The sequence below is a fragment of the Strigops habroptila genome, chromosome Z (assembly GCF_004027225.2).
Source record: "Strigops habroptila isolate Jane chromosome Z, bStrHab1.2.pri, whole genome shotgun sequence".
NCBI classification, from domain to species: Eukaryota; Metazoa; Chordata; class Aves; order Psittaciformes; family Psittacidae; genus Strigops; species Strigops habroptila.
In genome coordinates, this window is record NC_044302.2 from 73,281 (window position 1) to 97,945 (window position 24,665).

At 38.1% G+C, this 24,665-nt stretch overlaps 1 protein-coding gene and 1 long non-coding RNA gene across 6 annotated transcripts in view; both read right to left on the reverse strand.

Moving 5' to 3' along the window:
* Positions 1-317: 317 nt before the first annotated feature.
* LOC115601117 lies at positions 318-7,713 on the reverse strand. Its single transcript, XR_003989238.1, has 4 exons — positions 7,316-7,713; positions 6,426-6,590; positions 5,984-6,112; positions 318-662 (listed from the first exon to the last, which is right to left on the reverse strand). It is a non-coding gene; the product is annotated as an uncharacterized LOC115601117 (long non-coding RNA).
* Positions 7,714-8,749: 1,036 nt separating this feature from the next.
* PHKB (phosphorylase kinase regulatory subunit beta) overlaps positions 8,750-24,665 on the reverse strand; it is a 105,943-nt gene continuing 90,027 nt past the window's right edge. For 4 of the 5 annotated variants that reach the window (XM_030470683.1, XM_030470686.1, XM_030470687.1 and 1 more), the window contains 7 exons: positions 23,187-23,277; positions 21,554-21,756; positions 15,700-15,834; positions 13,735-13,864; positions 13,233-13,340; positions 11,800-11,940; positions 8,750-9,759 (listed from right to left, as the gene is read on the reverse strand). In XM_030470683.1, coding sequence (XP_030326543.1) covers positions 9,622-9,759; positions 11,800-11,940; positions 13,233-13,340; positions 13,735-13,864; positions 15,700-15,834; positions 21,554-21,756; positions 23,187-23,277 — 946 coding nt within the window. In that variant the 3' untranslated portion in view covers positions 8,750-9,621. Of the gene's footprint in view, positions 9,760-11,799; positions 11,941-13,232; positions 13,341-13,734; positions 13,865-15,699; positions 15,835-21,553; positions 21,757-23,186; positions 23,278-24,135; positions 24,227-24,665 lie in introns of all 5 variants that reach the window. The other variant, XM_030470684.1, reaches the window with a different exon arrangement.

Genomic DNA, 24,665 nt, shown 5'->3' on the forward strand with positions numbered 1-24,665 from the left:
CTTCCTCCCGGCTTCTTGTGCCCTTCCTCACTGGCAGAGCATGAGACTGAAAAGTCCTTGATTGGGGTAAGCATTACTCAGCAACAACTAAAAACATTGGGGTGTTATCAGCATTGTTCTCAGACTAAAGTTGAAAACAGAGCACTGCACCAGCTACTAAGAATGAGGAAAATAACTGTTACAGCCAAATCCAGGACAATAGAGAATAGTATATGAGAGATATATGAGAGTATATGATATTAAGAGATGAGCAAAGCATCTTCTCCTGCAGATGATATTTCTGAGTCTTAGCTATACAAGATAACATGCACAGTTACTGAGTTTTCATTGTTTTTATTTCTTTAAAAACTAAACCTAAGTGGTAAACCAGGACTTTTTCAAAGGAAAACTGCCTCTGAAGATTCTGAAACAGGCTAAATCCAACAGCAAGATCAACAGCACTGGGCTACTCTTGAGCAACAGGGGGGCTGTACTTCTCACTTATGTTCTGGTCTTCTGTTGTTTGACAAGGTGAAGAGGAGTTAGGGCACGTTTGCAGCTTGCTCTCCTCCGTGGTGTGGTCGCTGGTGTTTCTGCTTGCCCAACTAAGGCAATTGCAATGACTTTGGTAAGAGCAGCCTTAAAGACGTATCTTCTAGGATCCACGTGTGTATGAACTGGGCCTGTTTAGAGTAGGGAAGAGAAGACTGTGATGGGAGCTCATTAATGCATACAAATGTCTCAAAGGCAGGTGCTAGACTCTCTTCAGCGGTGTCTAGTGACAGGACTTAAAATGGCCATAAAACTTAAAAACCAAGAGGTTTTACCTCAACGTGAGGAAGAACCTGTTTAAGTTGAGGGTGGCAGAGCACTGGAACAGGCTGCCCAGGGAGGTTGTGGAGTCTTCCTCTCTAGAGACATTAAAAACCTGCCTGGCCATGTTCCTGTGTAACCTGCACTAGGTAGCCCTGCCTTGGCAGGAGTGTTGGACTGGATGATCTCCAGAGGTCCCTTCCAACCGTAACAATTCTGTGAGCTCCTGTTGTGCACCTGAATACAGAAATGACCAATTATGTATGTAGAGGGCTGTTTGCATTTTTAATTGAATATGGTATGGGGTACAATCAAATTGAGTATTTGATTGTACCTTGGGACAGTTTAGGGACTGAAAAGTCAAAATTTGAAAAATTATGTAGCAGAAAAATGGATTTAAGCATGTTGAATAGATCTGAACTAGTTTTAGTAGGGCTGCCGAAGGGTCCTTACCTGACCTTACCTTATCTTACCTGCAGCCTGCCTGCACTGTAGCCTGCTTCTGAGCATGGGGTAGAAGTCACAGGAGGGCTTTTTGCCCACCTCAGCCCCTGCCTTCCCTGATGGGACAGCTGTTGAGCCCACACTATGGCTGTGGTGACATGACAGCTTTGTCGTGGGTCTCCCTCCTGTTCCCCCCCGGTTTGCTGCACTACCACCATCTGCAATAAGTTAGTTTCCAGTTTCTTAGACATTCAGGCCCTTCCAGCAGTTGCTCCAGTCCTGTCAGTCTCTTGCTACCTGCCCACATGGGCATTCTTTGCAGGCTGATTCATCAGCTGTCTGAGCCAATATCCAGCACCTCCAAGCACTTTCATTTTCCTTAAGCCCAGGAAGAGCCCAGCTTCTGAGTTGCTGAGATTCCCCAGGTACGGTTCTTGTATTCTCATTACTGTATACACACACATGGTATTTTACTGCCCTGATAAGTTGATTTTTTTTTTTTTTAGATATATAAAGATGTAAATCTTAGTAGACAGTTTGCAGAAGGTGTTCATAGAAAACTGTAGATGTTGGTAGCAATATTTTAGATTATATAAAATGAAAATTATTCCAGACATTAGAAGGGAAGAGAGATATCTGGTTGGTGGTCTTTTTTTGTTTGTGGTTTTTTGGGTTTTTTGGTTTTTTTTTTTTTTTTTGTGGGGCTCTTTTTGTTTGTTTGTTTTGGGTTTAGGTTTTTTTTTCATTGCAATAACTACTGCGCCATTTAGTTCAGTCAGTGATTCTGGCAACAACATAATCTGAAGAGGTAAAAATCTTGTCTTTTCCCCTTTTTTATATGTTGAGCAAAATTTCTGTGCTGACAAATCACAAATGTAAACAAAAGTAACATAAAAATTAACTTGAATATTTGTATTATTTGTATATTGGTTCATGTAAAAACATTGGGAATGTGCTTTCCTTCGGTTGGAAAAAGACAGACAATGTATTTCCTGCTTGACCAACCTGATCTCCTTCTATGACAAGATGACCTGCCTTGATAATGAGGGAAAGGCTGTAGACACTTTCTGTTTGGACTTTAGTAAAGCATTTGTCACGGTCTCCTGCAGCATGCCCCTGCAGAAAGCGGCTGCTCATGGCCTGAATAGGTATATTCTTCACTGCGTAGAAAACTGGCTGGATGGCCGAGCCCAAACAGTGGTGGTAAATGGTGTCACATCTAGTTGGTGACTGGTTGGTCACTCATGGTGTCCCTCAGGGCTCAGTTTTAGGGCTAGTGTTGTTTAATATCTTCATTGATGATCTGGATGAGGGGATCAAGGGCACCCTCACTAAATTTCCAGACAACACCAAGTAGGGTGGCAGTTTTGATCTGCTGGAAGGTAGGAAGGCTCTGCAGAGGGATTTGGACAGGCTGGATTGATGGGCTGTGGCCAATTGTATGAGGTTCAACAAGGCAAACTGCATTCCTGCACTTGGGCCACAACCTCACTCAATGATCCAGGCTTGGGAAAGAATGGCTGGAAGACTGCTCGGGAGAAAAGGACCTGGGGGTGCTGACTGACAGCTGCTGAACATGAGCCAGCTTGTGCCCAGGTAGCCAAGAAGGCCAACGGCATCCTGGCCTGTATCAGCAATAATGTGGCCAGCAGGACTAGGGAAGTGATAATCCCACTGTACTGGGCACTGCTGAGGCTTCACTCGAGTACTGCGTTCAGTTCTGGGCCCCTCACTACAGGAGAGATACTGAGGTGCTGCAGTGGGCCCAGAGAAGGGCAACCAAGTTCGTGAAGGGCCTGGAGCACAAGGCTGATGAGAAACAGCTGAGGGACCTGGGGGGTTTAGTCTGAAGAAGAGAAGGCTCAGGGCGGACCTTTCTACAACTGAAAGAGGATGGAGCCAGGAGGTGGCTCATCTCTTCGCCCAAGAAACAAGTGATAGAACAAGAGATAATGTCCTCAAGCTGCACCAGGGTAGGTTTAGACTGGATATTAGGAACAATTTCATCACTGAAAGGGTGGTCAGGCATTGGAACAGGCTGCCCAGGGCAGTGGTGGAATCACTGTGCTGGAAGTTCAAAAAGTCATGTAGATGAGGCCCTTAGTGACATGGTTTAATGGTGGACTTGGCAGTCCTGGGATAATGGTTGGACTTGATCTTAAATGTCTCTTCCAACTTAGTTCATTCTATGATTCTGAATGCACTTCATACGACTCTTCATGTTGTAGATGGGGAATGTGGTCTTTTAATTGTGAGCTGAATTCTGGTCTAATATTGCCCATAATAAGCTGAAGGTCTTTATGCAGCTTGTGGTCAGGGTGTACGTATAATTGCCCACAGAAAGAGAAGGGTGAGAAGTTTAGCTGCCTTTAGAGAGCGGAAGGAAAGTCAGAGCCTGAAGCCCCTTTCCTCCCAAACCAACAGGTTTTGCAAGAGGCCTGAACCTTAGCTGAAAAATGAAATGGAAAATGACTAGTAGTCTTGAGATGGAAAGGAACTAAAGTAAACCATGAAAAGAGCAGTGGTAGTGGTTTTTAAACAATTTGGATAACTTAGGTAGTGCAATATCTAAGTTCTCCTCAAATGAGTTTGCGTATGGGAGCCCTCCCATATTAGAAGTCGATGGTTTTTTAAAGTGAATGATACCTTGTTGAGGTTGTTTATTTACTGTTATAAGAGGTTAAGTAAGCTTTAGCAAATCCAGTCTAGAATGCTGAATTATATGCTTTCCTCAAATTTATATTTTATATAATCTTTGTACAGTAAGGAAAAAATACAATATTCTCTCTTTTATTCCTTCTAATAGTAGTGATTGGACATCCGAATTACTACTAAGAACATGAGGTAAACTGTAAGTGGAAGTCTAGGATCTGGAAGCACTGAAGCTATTGACTCTCCCCTAAATACAGGGAGAAAGTCTAATTCTCTCATATGAATACTACTTAGCTTCAGCTCATCTCTTCAATGGAGTAGACATAAATGTGGACCATAGCAATGCTATAAGTAAGCAGGTATCTTAATTAACTGCTGAGAAGATGCAAGGCTTGAAAAAGAACATTCTTTGAAGTAAATAGCTTTTCCTTCCTCTGTATTAGTAAATTATTTCTTTGTCCAGTATACTTTCAGGGGAAGTATCTTCTCTCTATTCCATCTGCAGGTCCTTACCTTTTCCTTGACATTTGATTTATTGTTACCAAGTTGCTGTTCTAGACTCCTTATCTTTTGTACTGTCCTTTTTTTGTGAGATCGTGTATTTTAAAAAGACATAAAGCTTTTGCTAACAGTTCCTGGATGAATGCTTTTGCACAGTTTGAAAGAGGGGGTTGAGAATCTGTTTTTGACTTAGGTGAGCAGTTCTAGTAGTGGAGAATGCTATGGGCTCTCCAAAGCTATAAAATCAAGGAGTGCTGTTCTGAATTTGCTAAACTTCAAGTCTCTAATTCATGTGAGGAAGCCTTCATTACATTTTATGGTTATTCAACTAATTTGGATAAAAAGTATGCCTGCTGTGCTTTAGATTACAGTGGAGGAACTCTTCAATTTAGAAAAAGGTTTTAAATTCAAGACCTGCCACTCACAGCCTGTGATGCATGTCTCAAGATAATGACACCAACCTGTTCCAGACAAATTTCATTTAGATAATTAGCAACTCAAAGTTGTGAAAGTTATTTCAGGCTTTAAAGTTCATGAAGTTCTCACATCGATAATCTGTGAATAGTTTAAGCAAAAATAATTTAGTAGTATCTGACAGTGCTCACCAAGTAGGCCACGAATAACTCACTTGTATAAAACTGTGAAATTCTAATTTGAAGAGACTGACTGAAATGTTTAGGCTTTAACTGTTGGACAGGTTTCATGTTTTGTAATCACAGAATCAAATAGATTGGAAAAGACCTTTAAGATCATCAAGTCCAACCATTACATCAGGACTGCCAAGACCACCACTAAACTAGTGGTCTAGTGGAATTTTAGTGCCTGCACAAAACCAGGAGTGTTCATCTCAAACATGAAGGGGTTCTTGGGTTTCAGGGCTGTTCCTTGTTTAGCACTTCTCAACCCCAGAACCTTGATGCAAAAGCTAGTGGGATCAGTAGAACTGCATACAAATGAGTAATACAGCAGTTGTAATTGAAAAGAAAAATGTGAGCATTCTCTAGAACATACAAGCAAGGAATGAGGTAGGTGTTCTAATGAATAGTACTTGTGCAGAGTGATTCTATAGAAACCTATCTGTTAAGATGAGACAGTAAGATGAAGTGACAGGGTAGGCACTATGTTGGGGAGCAGTAATTGTTTTGAGTGTTCCTCATAAAAACTTAATATTCAGTAATGTTGTGCTGTTTCTCAAAGTGACACCGAAGCAATAATCTGTAGACTTTAAAACGTCTTTTTTTTTTTTAAACCCTTTTCTTGATGCTTAAGTAGTAAAATTATATGAGTGTAAATATCACAATTTAAGGAAAATTAAGAAATTAATTTCGCAGCTTTAATGATTTTTGCATTCCAGGGCGTAGTGGATCTGGGGGAAGACCATTAAGCTTGTTGCATGATTTTTCTGTCAGTGCCCTATTTTCTGTTCTGAAGTCTTTGACAGTTTGCCAGCAAGTTCTCGAAGTTTGTGCTTTCGGAACAGACCTATGTTAAAGCTTTTGGAAGTGGTGTGTGTCTTTCTTTGAAAATTATTCTGTTTTAACATACATCTAATAGCAACATTTGACATGAGATATAAGGGGAAAAGCTTACTTACTTAGGCTTCAGTACTAAATGGACTCAAATTCCTTAAGTATCTGGGATCAGGAAGATCTTTATGGGTAACTGCATCTCATCTTCTGTCGTACATGTGATATTTAATATGATCTTCTTAAAACTTTAATCGCTAAAGTAACAGAGGAGCATTAATATAAGGGTTTGTCTCTGATCTTGGAAAGAAAGCAATGAAATAAAAAAAAAATCTTAATCCTTTACTAATTACCCTAAAACTCTCTAAATCAGGGAATGACCAAATCCATGAATGAATTATTCTGTATAAGAGAAAACAGAAACCACTAAGGGTAGCTAGAGAATTTTTAAATATAGAATGTGTCAAATTTCAGGCTGAGGATAGATTTGTTGTTCTGCAGAGTGTATTTTAGTAAAACGAGAAATGTTGTGATTGCATCAGTTTAGGAAATAAAAGGGTAAATACTTACATCTGGAGAGGCCATTTGTGTTTGGGAAAGAGGTCTTACTTCTGCTGAGCATTAGTTACTCACTGTATGAGTGAAGAAGAAATTATTGTGGCTTTCTGGTTTGTTTCGATTGAATCTTGCTTGCTTACCTTGAAGCGCTTCCTGAGCATTTCACTTCATAATACACTAGGGAAAGAAACGTAAGCTGTTTTCTGAACATTTCAGGTGCTTAAACAGAGGCACATAGAAGGCAAGTGGATTGAGCAAAGCTTTACAGAATTACTTGGAAAGGTGGGTATAGTACCTAAACATTTGAAATTCATATTGTGCAATTCGACTAAGACTGGTTCTGCAGACTGAAAAAGACGCACAACACGCACAAATACTTCAGTAGAGGCTCTTGTGTGTACATGTTTTCTAACCCTGTGCACCCATACAAATATGTACAAGTATATATAGATACATACACACATGTATGGATCACAACACAGTGTAATAAACTGAAGCCTGAGGTGGAGGATGTGCTTTTGCAATTTATGCTAGAATACTAACATTTTTGGCTGTTATGGCTGTTAGCATTGTCCTGTTTCTGCAGGTTCAGTGTGATGGTTTCTAGAAATCATACACTGACTTGGCTCTCATGTTAAAAAGAAAACTGAGAATTGGAGAAAGACTATGAAATCTCCAGGTCGAGTTGTACATTAATTAGACTTGGTCTTTTATTGTCTTTTAAAACTATAATTTAGTAGGCATACTATGTCAGAGCCATTTCTGTCAAGCTCCTTTCTTGTCCCCACTTTGGGAAGAAGAGAAAAATTAATGGTATTGTCCTTCCAGACATAAGAACCTTTTTCAGAGAATGTGGCCTCTGCTAGATTTTGGTATCTTCATCTTCTAATCTAGGTACTTACCCTTATTTTGTAGAAGTTGGAAAATTGCCACAATTACAATTCCATAAACAATGTTCAATGCTGTAAAGCAAAAGGAGTTTGTATGGATTTTCATTCCAAGTTTGTATATGGAAAAGTGGTGCCTGGGGTTTTCATTCATTTACAGTTACACAGTTCAGACCAAGATGAGCAAACCTGAGGTGGGAAGAAGTGGTAAGTGATCTAAAAAAAAAAGCCCCTGCTATCCTGCTCTTTGAAGAATTAACGTGCAGTTATGTTTAAATCACAAGCAATTGCAAACCCAAATAACAGTGCTACTGTCTAGCAACATGCCAGTGTTCCTGAAGTAATCTGTAGATTTTGTATTTTGTATTTAAAGGATTGCTTCCTTTCAGTAGGATTTACAACTTGTAGACAAGAGTTACGTTCTGTGTTTGTATGGCAAGAGATATATCAGTTTTAGAGTATTTTTAAAAGCACTAGAAATAGCCATGCTTGCTACCAATATAATCACTGATCCATGACCAGCTGTAGATCTACAAGTAATAATTAAAAAATAAATAAGGCAAGTCAAATTTATTGCAGTTGATAATTCCTAAGGTAGTGGTGAAGTAAAAATTTTGAGGCTATGTTGGATTGCTGTTTAAACTAGTGGCGCATTCAGGATTTTGAACTGCTGCCATATGAGTCAACTATTTAATTGTAGCCTTCCTGCTGGAGTTGCGAGAAATGCTGCAGCCCCTCAGACAACATTCTACTATTAAATGTATTATCATGCTCCAATGATGTAGCCAACAGTGAGTAGCGTGTGTGTTTCATCTGGATTTTCCTTCCCCATCTCTCCTGCCACCTCTCTACTGTTCTTTGAATGATAAATATATTACGGCAAGGAAGAGCAGAAGGACCACTACTCTGCTAGCCCAAAATTAACCTTTCCAACCTTACTCTCCTTTCCAACCTTACTCTCCTTTCCAACCTTATTCAATCTTATTTGACAAGAGATTCATTAATGTTTTAGTGTCCTCCTTCAATAACAAATTCTTCTTCCATTTTGGTTTGAGAAGGATTGATTCTGTGATTTCTGGGGAAGTTCTGCAAATTAGGGAAGTACTAACCACATTGCCTAAGTGTGTTCAAATACCCCTCTTATGCCCAGATTCACTCCATCACTTTTGCTAGTAATTTTGCCCTCTTACCGTGAAGTTAATTTAAACTCTGCTTTTATCAATACAGGAGTAATGTATTGACAGGTGAGTTGTAGCTGGTCACTATTAATTTAATTATCAAAATGTCTGAGGACTAGTTCTAAAGCTTTAGTATCTTTTGTGCTGCTAAAATAGGCACTTTAATGATCCATTCAAGGTGGTTTCAATAGCACAATAAAGGTTGCCACTAAAGTCAATAGGAGTCTTTGCATGTCACTTAAAAGCATTTTTATAGACAGGGTTGTTCGGGTTCTTTTACAACCATTTTCTTTTTATTACTTTCACCAAAATAAAACATATAAGGTACAGTGTTTTCACACATTTAGAAGATAAATAAGTGTATCTTCAATTCTTTCATGCATTGATACTTTATGGAATACAAATTTTTTTCTTCATTGATGTTAATTTTAAATACAGCTTCTTTGCCCCTTTTTTTCCAACTAACTGTTTTCTTGTTATCATTTGTTTCCCTTGTTAACTTACAGATGTTAAACAACAATTGGGAAACTGCAGTGATATTTATTGCTAGAGATAAAATGTTGCTCTATTAGGATGAAGACTGTATATCAAGGTATCAACTGGTAAATCAAAAAAACCCAAGCTAAATGTACACTGCCAATTGAACTGATGCAGAAAAACTTACAGAATAACAACTACTTAACCATCACCTCCAATTTGTGTGTGGAATACAAAGAAAATAATCCAATTATTTTCCTATTTCCACACTGATTGGTATGCATATTAATTATAGTATTTATTTCAATACTATATTTCATTTTGGAATTTATAATAAACTTTTTTGCAATTATAAGTAAAATCGAGGTATAAAGACAAATGCTCATACTGCATTTCTCTTGAAGTTACCAACTATTTTAAAAGCATAGTTTAAGATCATAAATACAATCCCATTGAATTTAACCAAATATCATACGACTAACTTGCTGCATAGTGGAGAAAAGAAAAAAATACGTAGCGCTTTTTATCTTTAATGGCACTTCTTTCAGCATAGTTTGCATTTGTATTACTAGCCAGGGTTACTCTTCAAAATAGTATTTTAATATATGCATGAAAAATACACAGAACACTAAATAAAGCAACAATTCCTATGTTGTTTTTCAAGCTTTAGCTAACAGTACAAGGATCATCATTGCTTGGTTTCATTTCCCCTTCCAGCAATAAAGTGATCACAGCCTTACTCAAGTAACTGCATGTTCCCTTTTTTCCAATTGGGTGTGTGTTGTAGAATGAAGTCATGTCATCCTGCAGGAAAGGGAAAAGATGTTTCTATTAGTGTTGATTATGTAAAGCAGCCAAACAGAGGTGAATGAAAGGAACATCACCAAATATGCTAGAAATGCAAATGTGTTTTTCAGACTTGTAACTTATAGTAGTATAATTCTGCTCATTTTTCAGCAATCTCCCACATACACTTACCTAATATGCGGGAAACAGATTACTGAAATACATTTCGTATTTTTTTTGCTGAGTTTTCCAGTCCTGTAGAGATACCACCACCTTATTATTTTTTTAAAGGTAATAGGTATCAGAGAACAACTGCTCTCTTAAAACATGCAGTGAGATGATTACTATGTGGTTAACTTACTGCGCTGCCACAATATGATTGTGAGCCAGGCCCTTGGATGTACACATAGACTTACTGACTACATATTTATTTGGAAGAAAAGAAAAAATTTAAATCAGAGAACCAACCACAGGCAGCACACTAATTCATTAATCAGATCAACAAAATAGGTGTTCTTCACTGAACACCTGTTTTGCACAGTTAATGATGTTAAACGTCTGCTTATTCTCAAATCATGTATTGGCTGCTATGCTAAAGGTTCAATGCTTTAATCCAGGAAATTGGTTATTTTTATTAAATCAAGGACAGAAATTGTGTGGCGAAAATATAACACCTGTAGTTTTAGGATGTATTTGAAATTACTGGAGTAAATACTTTGACATTAATTACATGGTAAGAGGGAATTAACAAAGTTCAAAATACTTGCAAGTCAGTTTAATGGAAAACCATAGTTCAGACAAACGAGTTCTTTTAGTTACGAAAACTTGAGACAGAATTATCACCAAAACAATCTTAGAGAGGCTACGTTTAACTGCCAGCACCCATATACATTCAAATAGGGAGAATCTGGTTTCAGAAAATTTTGATGTAAGGAGTTGGAGTTTCCAACAACAATCTTAAAGGCATTATTCACAGCTATAATTGGGGATTTCCTTCCGAGACAAAAAGGCATCATTCTGTGTAGATCTGGGCTTGTAAAAAAATCCTTCACTTGAATGCAGGCTAGGGCAGCACCAGTAAAAACTGGGGTTTGCATGGGATTTTTCTTTCTTTTTATAGCCATTGGGGACTTCCAGCTTGTCACAGAAGTCAGTAGTATATTCAAGATACTGTGTGGAGCTGGCATGTAATAGCAATTTGTGTGGATGGTAGTTCTGATTTTGCTATGGCTGCAAACACACTACCCTCCAAAATGGCCAGGCCAAAAGAATCATACTTTCAAGAAAATTGTGTCCTTTTGAAAACAAAGGTACTGTACAAGGTGGTATGTTGCTACGGTAGCTTGCGTTGCTTTCAAATCCTACTACAGAAAAGTATTGGCAAAAAAGTGAACCTTGAAACTTTTGAAAGAATTATTAAGGAGCACTTCCTCATCTTTTACAGGAGCTAAATTCAGCAACAGAAGTGCTGTTGTGTATCAGGATGTTATGAATAAAGTGATTATTCAGAGCTAGCACAGATATTTCCAAGTATATTGTGCACAATAAAACACCAGACAGTGTGAGGAAGATCATCCACAGTTAGCACAGGGACTTCTCCCAGTGCTTCACTCGTATTTCCTCCTTCAACCAGTTCAATAAACCTGGCTTTAGTACAGAATTTTAAACCTTTGAGGCACCAAAACTTGCAGCGAGAATATTCAGAGGTCCTTAAAGAATAAAATCCTAGTAAAGTAAATTTTAAAAGCTACTTAATGATTAAGTTTCATTTATTTAAGCCTTAGAGATTAAAAGCTTGCTACGTCATGAATGCAACTCTAGCACTAAAATCAGTAGCTAAGAAGAGTTTGAATTCACAGTCTGGTAATAAAGTAAGTGCCCATCTTTTATCTCTGCTCTTTGCAGACTTAGGCAGCACGTGGGTATATTTATTTCTTATTTGTGTTCCATTCCGAACTCCTATCAATTGCTTTTTATTCTGAGCCTCACATAATTAACATTTATAAAAACACTTCAATAAGAATAGTAAATTCCGTAAGTTAGTAATTTTTTACTTACTTGCTTTTCAGCTCCCTTTGGACGGCTGTCATCTTTCTGAAAGTCGTGAAATGCTTCTTGCACCACTTTGTCCAAGTCCACTTTGTCCTGGAACTCTAGCTCAGGATTTCTCTCCAAAATAACAGATATAACCATCAACAACTAGGAGGCAGAAAAAAACTGTAAGACTTTGATATATTTTTTTTAAATTCAGGTTACATAAAAGCACTCAATAATTGCATATGCCTCTTTCATGCAGGAGGCCATTTAATAATGGGACAGGTAACAGCGCACAGATAAGGGAATTCTGACTTTGATAAAAGAATCACTGGAAAAAGCAGGCTTTTATGACAGTTACATTTCTTGGTGACTACCCAGTTAAGGGCACTGTGTAAATGACTGACATCAACATCTAACTTTGCGGGGAGCCAGGGAAGTTATTTTCCAGTTTATTCAGTTCACTGTGCGGCTGCACAAATGCTACTGCTCAGCCAGTGGAGTGGGTGAAAAGCAGCAAATGCTGAACCCCTCAGCATGTGATGTTTAGAGGTATAATCACGTGTGTCATAATATCATTATACCAAAGTTTATAAAAACCAAAATCAGTAGACACCAATGAAAAGTCTCAGTTTGAGAGAATTCATATTCCTTGTATCTGGAAAGAGATTTAAAAGAGGAAGGCGAACATGATGAGTGACCTGTCATAATAACTACAGGTGGGCAGTAGAGTCTATATTGGTCATCTTGGATTTTGATAATTGTGTTATCTTTTAGCAAAAATTTGCAAACAGTATGACCATTAGTTGTTAGCCAGAATTGAGATGGATTTGATTTTACTGTGGAGGAATACTCATAAGCACCAGAGGCATGTACTTGGGAACTAACAATGAGCGCTGCTGACAGTACAGATGCCAGTGACCAACAGTTCGGATGCTCTTGATCTGTTCAAAAAGAATACATTATGTGCAGTGGTGCGGAAGGAGTTTAAATAGCCTCCCACTTTACTGTTAGGTATAAGGAAACTGGAAGTTAGTTGATTCAGTAGCATAAAGCTAGATAGCCATAGCAAAATGGGAATGAAAATCTATTGCAGGGCAAACTGATATTTTAGAGGAGTTTTTCCTTAGACCTAGAAAATTTTTAGGAAAAGGCATGGCTTAAGGACTTGAAGGAAATCTACTCCGGAACTACTAGTTTTCACCTGGGACCTAATTGTATTGGTGCTGTCACTAATATTTATCTATTTGCTAAAGGGGAAGAACACCAAGAACTTAGTATATTCGTAACATGTTAATAGCAACCTCATTAATCACACAAAAACTATGGAGAAACCGGTGTCTGTTTTTAAAATGCTATTTCTTCAAATATTTGAGCCTTGGTTACTTTTTGTTTTCCTTTTAATCTGTAACATACTCATGTACATTAAAAAATTTCATTCGTTATAGGCCACAGACCTCTACAATAATTTGCCTGTATTCCGGTTGGTCAATATTTTGCAGCATATCTTCAACTAGAAGGGAAAAATTCATTTCATACATCGTCATATCCGATAAGGTTGGTTGCTGAAAAACAAATCATACTTTTACTCAAAGACCATTTAAGCTAAATCAAAATCACTCCCAGCTAAAGCCTATTTGCTGGCTGAATAAATAATACTTAACTAAGAAATATGACCACTTTAGGATGAAAAAGGGAGCGGTTTTCAGAGTCCTTGACTTGTAAAGGATCTTCTAGACTTACGCTTTTATAAATGTGTATAAACTGACTTGTATTCTATTCTAATGGTATTTTACTCAGAACCAAAATGAAAACTTGGGGTTTTTTCTAATTTTTTTTTTTAAATCATAACAGGAACAAACTACCCTAAGTAATACACTACAGCATAAAATAGACATTAACAATAAAATAATATTAATAGTCAGAGTAGAAATAACTGATCATCTCTGCTGATTTTACCTGCGGTAAAAACTTCCCTGCCACTATTAAACCATTAGGGGTTCTCTCCAAGATCTGCCACACCCGATCATAGAATCCAGCAGGAGTTCGATTGAGAGAACCGTCTATCTGTCTTCTGTTTAGCCAGCCTCTGCAGATGAAGAAAATTGGGAATTTGAAGTAAGAAACTGTCACAAATACAGAATCAAGCCATGTTTTCTCATACAAGCCAGTGAGGTAAGTGGTGATATCAAATATATATTAATGATGCATATACAATATATGTTGTGCTTTCTGGTATGTTACACTCTAAAGCAAACAAAATCAAGATGCTAAGCCTGTAGAGGTTTGAATGTTATTCATTCAAATGTGTGTGTTTGTGGCTTACCTAACTGGAAACTGTGAAACCTATCCAGTGCAGTATAGTAACAACAGTAGTAGGCTGAATTCATCATGTCTAATCAATTTAAGTCACCATGAACTAAAACATACATAAAACATAAGTCACTGTCTGGTACCTGAACCTGTGATAGTCTAATTTATACACACTGGAAAAGATGAGTATTAACTACAATATTAAAAGTTGTTCTATTGTACTACAGTAGGCAAAACAATTATATAAATACAGCTCAGTGAAATTCTGCTTCTCTAAAATACGTAACGTAATAGCTAATGGATTAGAAACCCCTATCATCCTAATTTAAACACCAGGTTAGAAAAATGCATTTCAGCAGGATTGCTGAAAGTAGGTTTTATTACGATGGAAGAGAAAGGAGGGACTGTAAATTTGGAAAATTTGAGAGAATGGTTTTCTTAATCTTTGGATACACTGAGTTACATTCTCCATAAATTACAAATTTTGTTTGCCTTCAGAAGTATACTTTCCCTTTTTTTTTTTTTTTTTTAAACTTACAACCACAAAGTCTGAAATTTAGTTTTTGTATTTTTCTTTTTCAGTATTACTACAGCAATGTAGCCAAAATGTCTGAGACACCAGCAATGGAACTCTGGTAGATTCACAGTACAGAATTAAGTCCTGTGTAGCAGCACAGCACGTTAAGAGAAGTTTTCCTAAAAGTTACTGTCCTTAGTTGGTTTTAAGTAGAAAATCTATTTTATATGTTACGACAGTACTGAGCTTCCTCTAGGAAGCAAAGCCATGATGAAAAGCAACTAATACTTTTGTGTCTTAGTTTAATATTCCTGCAAAAGGTTTTTTTCTAAAAAAAGTTTCATGTCTTCTCTGGTCACAAACAGCTTTTATATAGCCTTAATAAAAGGGAACAAGTACTTCTGAAAGACCCCATGCAGGAAAGGTGGGAAATTTCCACACCTACATATTTGGATATTTGCAGCACAGGAATCAACAAACTATTATTATGTACCACTGTGGATATGTTTGGATGTGGGGGCTTTTTTTTTTTTAAAGTTTTTTTTATTTTTTTTTCTTAACTACATTTAAATTACTGCTTGGCAACACGGCTTTCTGTATTCAAAGACTTGGTTCTGTTAGGCTGTTCAAAAAGAGAGAAAAAAAAAAAAGGGAAAATACCCTGATCAATTTTGTTCAATATGTTGTTCTGCAGAACTTTTGTAGCCTAGCCTAGCTCAAATGAAATTCAGCACTAGTATTTACGGTTTTTTTAGTTTTTCTCTCTTTGTATTGCTACATACAAATCTGCTAGATATCGCTAGAATCTGGTATGTTCAGAATAAAATTACCTGTCGGTAAAATTACTTGTTTATGCAGATGCCAGTCTCCTTCCACAAAGCCAAAGGTGAAAAGGGAAGATGCAATATAAAGGAAACGATTGTAGTACCCGGACACAGGTGAAAGAAGGAAAAGTGCATTTTTGCTGTCTTTCCTTAAATAAGTATATTACTAATTACAGATGCCTGGTGATTTCAGATATATACAAAGTAACTGAGAAATGAAAATTACTTGAACAGTGAAAACAAGTACCACAAACCCACACATCTCATTACCTCCCCTGCTGCTGTGGTTGAAGAATATCCAGCAGAAGCTGCTTCACTTCACTAGGGGACATCTGGTATAAGTCTTTAGCTGGCATATCCCCAGCCCGGATTTTCAATTCATACTTCATAGCATGGATAATCCATCTGAAGTAAAGCAAGGAATACATTTATTAATTAAATATGAAATTTCCAAAGATGAAAAATTAGTCTAATAAAATAGCTCATAAGAATTCCATATGATCTTGCTATGTGGCTGTCAGGACAGACATACCAGGGACAATGTGGGCCCTCTCCGGAAGCTATCAGGAGAACTGGCTACCATGGATTTGGAGAAGGCTGAGGTTCTTAATGACTTCTTTGCCTCAGTCTTCACCAGCAAATGCTCTGACCACACCATGAAAGTCTTGGAAAGCAAATGCAGGGACTGGGAGAATGAAGACCTTAGGCCCACTGTAGGAGAGGATCAGGTTCGAGACCATCTTAAGAACCTGAACGTGCACAAGTCCATGGGACCTGATGAAATCCATCCACGGGTCCTGAAGGAGCTGGTGAATGAAGTTGCTAAACCACTGTCCATCATATTTGAAAAATCCTGGCAGTCAGGTGAAGTTCCCGATGACTGGAAGAAGGGTAATATAACCCCCATTTTCAGGAAGGGGAAGGTGGAAGACCCGGGAAACTACAGACCAGTCAGCCTCACCTCTGTGTCTGCCAAAATCTTGGAACAGTTTCTCCTGGAAAACATGCTAAGGCACATGAAAAACAACGAGGTGGTTGGTGACAGCCAACATGGCTTCACTAAGGGGAAATCCTGCCTGACCAATTTGGTGGCATTCTATGATGGAGCCAGGGAACTGATGGACGGGGCAGAGCAGTTGACGTCATCTGCCTGGACTTGTGCAAAGCGTTCGACACTGTCCCGCACGACATCCTTGTCTCTAAATTGGAGAGAAATCAATTTGATAGATGGCGGATAAAGAACTGGCTCGATGGCCGCACGCAAAGAGTTGTGGTAAATGGCTCGATGTCCAGTTGGAAACCTGTAACGAGTGGTGTCCCTCAGGGATCGGTGTTGGGACCAGTCCTGTTCAACATCTTTGTCAGAGACATGGACACTGTGATTGAGTGCGCCCTCAGCAAGTTTGCCGACGACACCAAGCTGTGTGGTTCGGTTGATAAGCTGGAGGGAAGGGACGGCATCCAGAGGGGCCTTGACACGCTTGTGAGCTGGGCCGATGCCAATCTCATGAAGTTTAACCAAGCCAAGTGTAAGGTCCTACACCTCGGTCGGGGCAATCCCAGGCACTGCTACAGGTTGGGCGGAGAAGAGATTCAGAGCAGCCCTGCAGAAAAGGACTTGGGGGTGTTGGTTGACGAAAAGCTTAATATGAGCCGGCAGTGTGCACTTGCAGCCCAGAAAGCCAACCGTATCCTGGGCTGCATCAAAAGAAGCGTGACCAGCAGGTCGAAGGAGGTGACCCTGCCCCTCTACTCTGCTCTTCTGAGACCTCACTTGGAGTACTGCATACAGTTCTGGTGTCCTCAACATAAAAAGGACATGGAGCTGTTGGAGCGAGTCCAGAGGAGGGCCACGAGGATGATAAGAGGGCTGGAGCACCTTCCGTATGAAGACAGGCTGAGAGAGTTGGGGCTGTTCAGCCTGGAGAAGAGAAGGCTGCGTGGAGACCTCATAGCAGCCTTCCAGTATCTGAAGGGGGTCTATAAGGGTGCTGGGGAGGGACTCTTCCTTAGGGACTGTAGTGGTAGGACAAGGGGTAATGGGTTCAAACTTAAACAGGGGAAGTTTAGATTAGATATAAGGAAGAAGTTCTTTACAGTGAGGGTGGTGAAGCACTGGAATGGGTTGCCCAGGGAGGTTGTGGATGCTCCATCCCTGGCGGTGTTCAAGGCCAGGCTGGACAGAGCCTTGGACCACATGGTTTAGGGCAAGGTGTCCCTGCCCATGGCAGGGGGGTTGGAACTAGATGATCTTAAGGTCCTTTGCAACCCTTATGATTCTATGATTCTATGATTCTATAAAATATCAAACAAATACTCTACTGCTCTTACTGTATTGTGGAATTTACTCAGATTTTGTGTTTGTTTGCAATACGGTACAAACTGAAAGGAGTAATCGCTAATTTTAAGAAGTGGGTTGTGATGCATCTTTTCATAGGGAAGATATATTGGACCAGATATTCTCTTATGTCCCATGTTCATTAAGACAAACATTTACCTGCCTTTTGATGTTAAAATTCCCACTCAAAATTATGCTCTGACAGTGTATGGATTTTGCTGATGAGTTAAAAAAAAAACCATACCACAAAACCCACGTAAAATTTAAATTATTTAACATCTAAAAAGACTTCAGGGCTTATTTATGGTTTTAGCCTTTGAAATTCCTTCTTGCAGTCTATTACACTTCCCTTTCTTTTGCTACTCCCTTTTGAAAAGATTTGATTAAATAAAAATATGGTACCAGTGAAGATTTTTCAGCCTTAGGTATCAGAGAGGCAGAACTTTACAAATTACTGAAGGAAAGTGCTGAATTTTATTCTACGTATTAATATAGAAATAGTGCTACATCCTCTAACATCAACGATGAAATAATGTATAGCTACATCTGAAGCAAGGTAACTCAAGCATGGAGCTCAGTCTCTTACCACCTACATTGCTTCAGTTCAAATAGGTATTACTAATGAAAGGGAAATGAAACTTCGCTAATTTTTCTCTGAACAAGCCATTGTGTAACACCTGATCAAGTCCGTGTTACGTGAGAGCCTTGCTCTCTATCAGAAAATGCAGAATATTCCTAAGAACATTACCTTGTCATCAGTATAGCCACATTCCATGGGCATTTAATTATTTAGCCTACAAGGTACAGAATGTTTTTGATTAGGTAAGTCAAGTCACAGTCTTTTCTGAAGGATTCTTAGTATTCATGGAATTCACAGAATTCTGAGATGTCAGGCCAACTGATTCAACATTGCTTTAAATTTGAGGTTTCTAGGACCATTCATTGAAGGTGCAAGATACAAGAGATTATTAGGCAGCATGGGCATTTTACATTATCCAGAACACAGAACTTTTATTTTAGTGGGTTAATAGTGTCCTTCTCTTGTTACGAAGATTAACAAGTGGCTTAGGAATTGGTTCTTTTTTCACTGATGACTCAAATTATCTCTGTGGAAGTCATTCACTGGTCTTTTCTCTGCAGTGGCCTACAAAACACAGCAAAGTCAAGTGGACCTCCTATCAAACTCTTCATTGGTAAGAGGTGGGTAAAAGTCAGTTTGTTCAAGTTTTCTATAGTAATAGGGCTGTCAGGCACTTGATATATTTCAGCATAAAATCCTGAAAACAAGTCAGTAACAAGACACTAAATCAAATCATTATCGAACTGGAATGGAGTTTCTGGTTGAGAAGGTTGATTTTGCTCACTGAAGTGGGCGATTACACCAAAATAAAGGAAGTGGAATCTGCAGCACTAACCTTGGAAGAAAGAAAGAAAAAAATTGCAAAAATAATTAGCTACAAAGAATGAGGAAAGGGATTAAAGAAGAGTAACATGGATCTGTAGAGAGTACAGAAAAAGTATGTAAGTGCAAAACGATAGATGTAGATAAATGTAATACAGGTGATTTGAATTTGATTTTATGGTAACTGGAATGTACTGCTGAAGTGGAAACATGAATCTTGTGTGCTAGGAAAAAAGACTGCTGGTATCTACCGCCAGTGCTGAAAGGCTCTATTTTCTCTGTGAAAAAATCCAGAAGATGGAACACTTACTTAAACATGCATACTAATTCTATAAATCTCAGTCAGTAGCACCTGGCCTCTTCAAAGAAGTGCTTATTCAAATGTATGTCTCTTCCTAAACGTGAAAAAAATAACCAATTTCTGGATAGCAAAGTAAATGCAGATACCATGGAACATGATAACACTCCAGCACAGACTACCTGCAGGTCACCTTATCAAAGAACTAAATAGAACAATCCAGTAGGTAAATGATGTTTTAAACTTGGTTCAGGTTTGTGATTCCTGAGCTATGTATAGCTTAGCCTAACCTATTTAATAAAGAATTGGACAACTATGTAGCTGATGAACAATCAAGAAGTGGTGTATGTATCTGTAATTGGGATACTTTGCAGTTGGGCAGAGTTGCTCGGGGGTTTTTGGAAGAACAAAAAGACATTTTTAGCAACCTTATAGGACAAATTAGGTTCTTCTTTACCATGGCAGTAAAGCATTTTTGTGTAGAGAACTGCTCTTGAACAATGTCTTAATTACACAACCTACCAGATACTCAGGTTCACTGACTATCAGAAGCACCCCTTTGTGCCTTAAAATATTTTAGGAAAAGCTGTAATGGTAAGTACATTTAAACTGCAGAAGGCTATTATTACAAACAGTCTAAAGGAACAAACTATCTTTTTAGGCAGATGATTGTGCTGAAACTCTGAAAAGAAAGTTTAAATACCTTGAAACAGTTTCCAAGGGATTTGTTGCTCATGGTTGCCAGACTTCTAAGACTGATTTAGACAAGTCTGTACTGTGAGGTGAGCACTTACTAGAAACCAGAGAATGCAACTAGAAGCATATGTTGATCTGGAGGATAACTGTGTGGTTTCAGAAAGGAATCAAATGCATGCCACATCCTTCCTAGATAATCACATTTATGTAGTCTCTACCCTTTACTAATTTGACCCAAACCTACCTGACACAGATGACTGCTCAACTGAACAAAAAGCTTTTAAAGGCCTCATGTAGCAGCCTTAATCCTAGACTGCCCTATTCCCTCCTTTCTTCCCTCCTCAGGTCCTGAAAGTCTGACAGTAAAAGCTTTTTCTGTCCTCTCTATCTCTCAGTTCCTCCCTCCCTGACAATACAGTACACCCCTAGTCTCTCGCCATGTCCCTCTAACCTGCCTGATAGGTGGGCAGGCAGCAGCACACCCAGTGTGCCTTTGCATTACCCGTGGGGCACTGTAAAGGATGAACCAGCATTTGGTTTGGTGTAATCCATTGTGCTCCTAGGACACTATGTTGAGATCACATGTTTACCACTAATGAAATCTGTGCTGATTACCAGCCTTAAGCATATGCATATCACATCTGTACCTAGTACAGAATAAAAAGATTTCTGGAGAGATTGCCTTGCTGCCCATGCACAGGCAGCATGCTGTGAGCAGACTTTGTATCCGCTCTGCAACTGGGAAACTCTGGATAGCACCCAGTGTCTGCTGCCAGATAGGAAATTAGGCAACTTGTCTCAGGAGCACCACTAATACACTTGAGTGCATACTTTTATTATTTTGGGTATGCCTATGAGGCCAGTTGCAATATAAAAAAGAACCCCTTCAACCTACTGCATTGCTAATGGAATGTCACTGTGTGTATGGTAGAACTACACACAATCTGGTCAGCCAGCTGGGCATGCCTCCTTGGCCACTAGCAGAGCCAGGCAGAAGATTCTGCTGCTGGCAGGATGGGGTGACCACTGCTCATCTGCTGTACAGAATGCATCTAACCCTGCTTACCCTATTTTTGGTTTTAAAGCCCTGACATGATAGGGATCAAGCTCTGAAAAACCCTGTAGTTCACTGTGTTAGCTGCAGGAAAGCTTCAAATGGGGTACTCCAAGGACTGCCCCGCTCCACTTCAAGCTCTTGAACAGCAAACTTGAGCTTAGTTGTGTACCTGGTTTTGGCACACTAATTTAAAGCAATGTAAAATTGAAGTATGCAAGTTTTGCTGCATCATCTTACATAAATCATTTTTGCAGTGTAGTAGCAATCTCTGTTAAAGTAAGTATCTTCCCCTGCACTACTAGCGCTAAGATCAAAAATAGATACTTTACTGACCCAATCCTTATCTTCAGCATGCCACTGAAAAGTTCAGGTGAATTGGAGATGATCCAGCCAATGTGTATGACAAGTTCCTGCTGAACTACAGCTTCTCTTTCATCTTGCAAATGACATTTTTCATAGATGATTTTCTTAATCACTCCTGGGGATAAGGGATTAGAAATAACTTCTTCCTCTTGGCCAAAAGCTCCAAGTGTCACCTGCGGTATATTGAAAACAATTCAGAAGATATAGACAGGGATAAAAGCACCACAGAAGCAGTTCTGAAATGAAACTTCATGAACTCTCCTTTTCTTGTTAAATTCTCACAATAAAAAAAAACAAAAACAAAAACAAAAAAAGAACCACCTGTGTCAGTGGCTGATGCTTGTTAATATTGTTAGTTGGATGCTATTAAAATAACAGATTTCACCTCAAGCCACAGTAAATATGGAATATATTTTTCCAAATGAAAATAAAAATACAAGCCCACTGTTTGGTTTCAAATCTGGCTGTATAATCATGACCGCACACTAGGTTTAGATAGCTTTCCATTTCTGGCATTTCAGCTATGGAGCTCACTTAAAGTTCCGAATGAAATTGAATGAATGGTTTTGTTTTCTTATTTCTTACAGCATTCCAGAAGTTATAGCCTTCATTTTAAGAAAATATATTGCTGGTACTGGATTGTTTAACCACAAAAAAGGAATTCTGTTAAAAGTATGATTTGCTTCTAATGCTGACAATAAAACACAGCAACACTAATTTTTCTCTGATAATAAAGCTCATTATTATAAAGGGATCAGTGAAGGCAAGTAGGGTTAAAAAGTTGACAACAAACAGCTATACATCCTGCTGCATGCAAGTGCAGCTTCCTCTACAGCTCTGTTTAGCACCAGAAGCACATACTCTGACCTCAATCTGGAGTAAGACAAAGACGAATCTGTCATACTAGTGTTGCATATAGGTGAGTATACATACAGATGTATTCTAATACAAAAATACATAACATTCCATTACTACTATTTGAAAACAGCTCTTCACGAATGTAATTAAAACTGTGCTGGAAGTTAAAAAATAAAAGTCCTCCTTAGGAGAGGAAGAAACAGTGATAATTAAACTTTGTTTGGAATAGAAAACTAAAATCCTGACTTTGCTCAGCTGCCACCCATATGTTATCAGAGAGAGTGGCTACATCTTCATTAAGTAAGTCTTAAAAAGAAGCTTTATTACTTGATTTCATCTACTTTTATGAAATAAAAGGGCCTAAATATATAAATAATAAATAAAAGGGCATATATATACATATAAAAAATCTAAGGAGTTATGAAATCATAATCTTCCCTTCTTATGTAGATGCTGAACTGTATTTTGAGTATTGGTCTGTCATTAATGTCATTAATTAATGTCACTAATGTAAAATTTACTTTTAAATAAATTAAATAAATAAAAGTAAATTTATTAGCCCATACTATATGCCAGTATTAAATATATCCTTATTTTTCTCTGGGCTTTTCTTCTTCAGTAAGGATTTTTTTAAATCATGGAGTACTTTTAAAAGAAGCATCAGAGGCCTTCAAAATTAAAAAGCCCTTTTATTTAGTTTCTTTGTTATCATTCCTTAATATATTTCTGAGGAGTAAAGGCTTACCTGCTTGCCCTGAACTAAAACATTAGTAATAGATGGTGCAAGGCTGTCCACTAGTTTACCTAAAAGACTTGCTGCGAAGCGCACAACAGACCTGAGGGCAGAAAACAGAGCAATCCCACTGCATATCAAAAGCTAGTTTAATGAATTCGTGTATATTTGAACTCTGCCACAGCAGAGATCTCAAAACTAGCTCTGTGAATACATATATACATTATCTATAAGACAGAATTTGGATCAGATTTTATGTAATCTTCTATGTATTTTCAATTTTTAGTCAAGCTATAGGTTAATGGATCAAAATTATATTTTATTAGAACTCATTAAACTACCAGCTCCATAAAAAGTTTGTTGATTTTTCTCAGCATCATCCTGAAAACAGACAGCTTCTCTTCTGTTCCACCTTGATCGTTCTGCAAGATAACCTTGGTAATTTTTTAGCCTATTTAAGGAAGAGTTCTAACGATTCTGCAAGAAGTACAACACACAACACCAAGGCTTTGCTTTGTTTTCCATGCTGAGGTAACATTTCACATGTGTAGCATAAAAAGAAGAGACTTGTGTAAACTGCTAGGTTAAAAACTAGCTGTAACTTCTAAGAAAAACATTTTATCTAGTTAATGGTTAAAGATGTAAAAACTTTTAAAAATAATTTCCTGACAAAATACAAACCTAACAGGCCTGTATTTGAGCTTTTCTATCACGGGCTTTGAGGCTCCTGAGAATCATCATCCACAGAGAATGAATGTGTTGTAATAATTTACAGTGTTAGTAAAAAATTCAAACAGTTGATGTTGCTTCCTGTGAAAACTGCTACGCACTTCCTAAGATCCAAAGCAAAGCATTTAAAAAAAATTCATTAGCTGATACTATCACAATGCAAATAAGCAAAAAAAAAAAAAAAAAAAGAAAAATCTCACAGAGCTGCATTTCAGACTTCTGGGCACTTTACCTGTTTGCCATGTACCAGTAAAGTAGTAATATGTGGGGTTATAGAAGAAGAAAATTTCTGTGCAAATGCAGCACTGTAGCGCAACACCAACCTATATGTATGTCACGTGGCAACCATGGAAGAGAAATGAAAAACAGTTTACACGCTTTATTTCTAAAAATATTTTTGATTCTTATTCTTTACAAAAAAATTCCACCAAGGTATTTTGGTTCTACCTTATTATTGGCAAAGGCCCATTTAAGTGTATGAACAGACTAAAATGAAAAAGAATAATAAATTTTTACATTTACAGACTCATCTGTTAGGAATAGTTACAGAGTGAGAGAACAGAATTCAGGACAGGCTCAACTCATTTCTTTGAGAGAAGGAAATGAAATTTCTACTAAGCTTAATTAATGAACAACATGTAAATACCAACTGACTTGCTGAAACCTTTTAAAGTTACTGTGACAAAGCCAGCCTCTATGTAAATTATTTCAGGGCAATAAACCAACTGATTTATGTTTGATCACCAGCTTTGCTGCACAAAG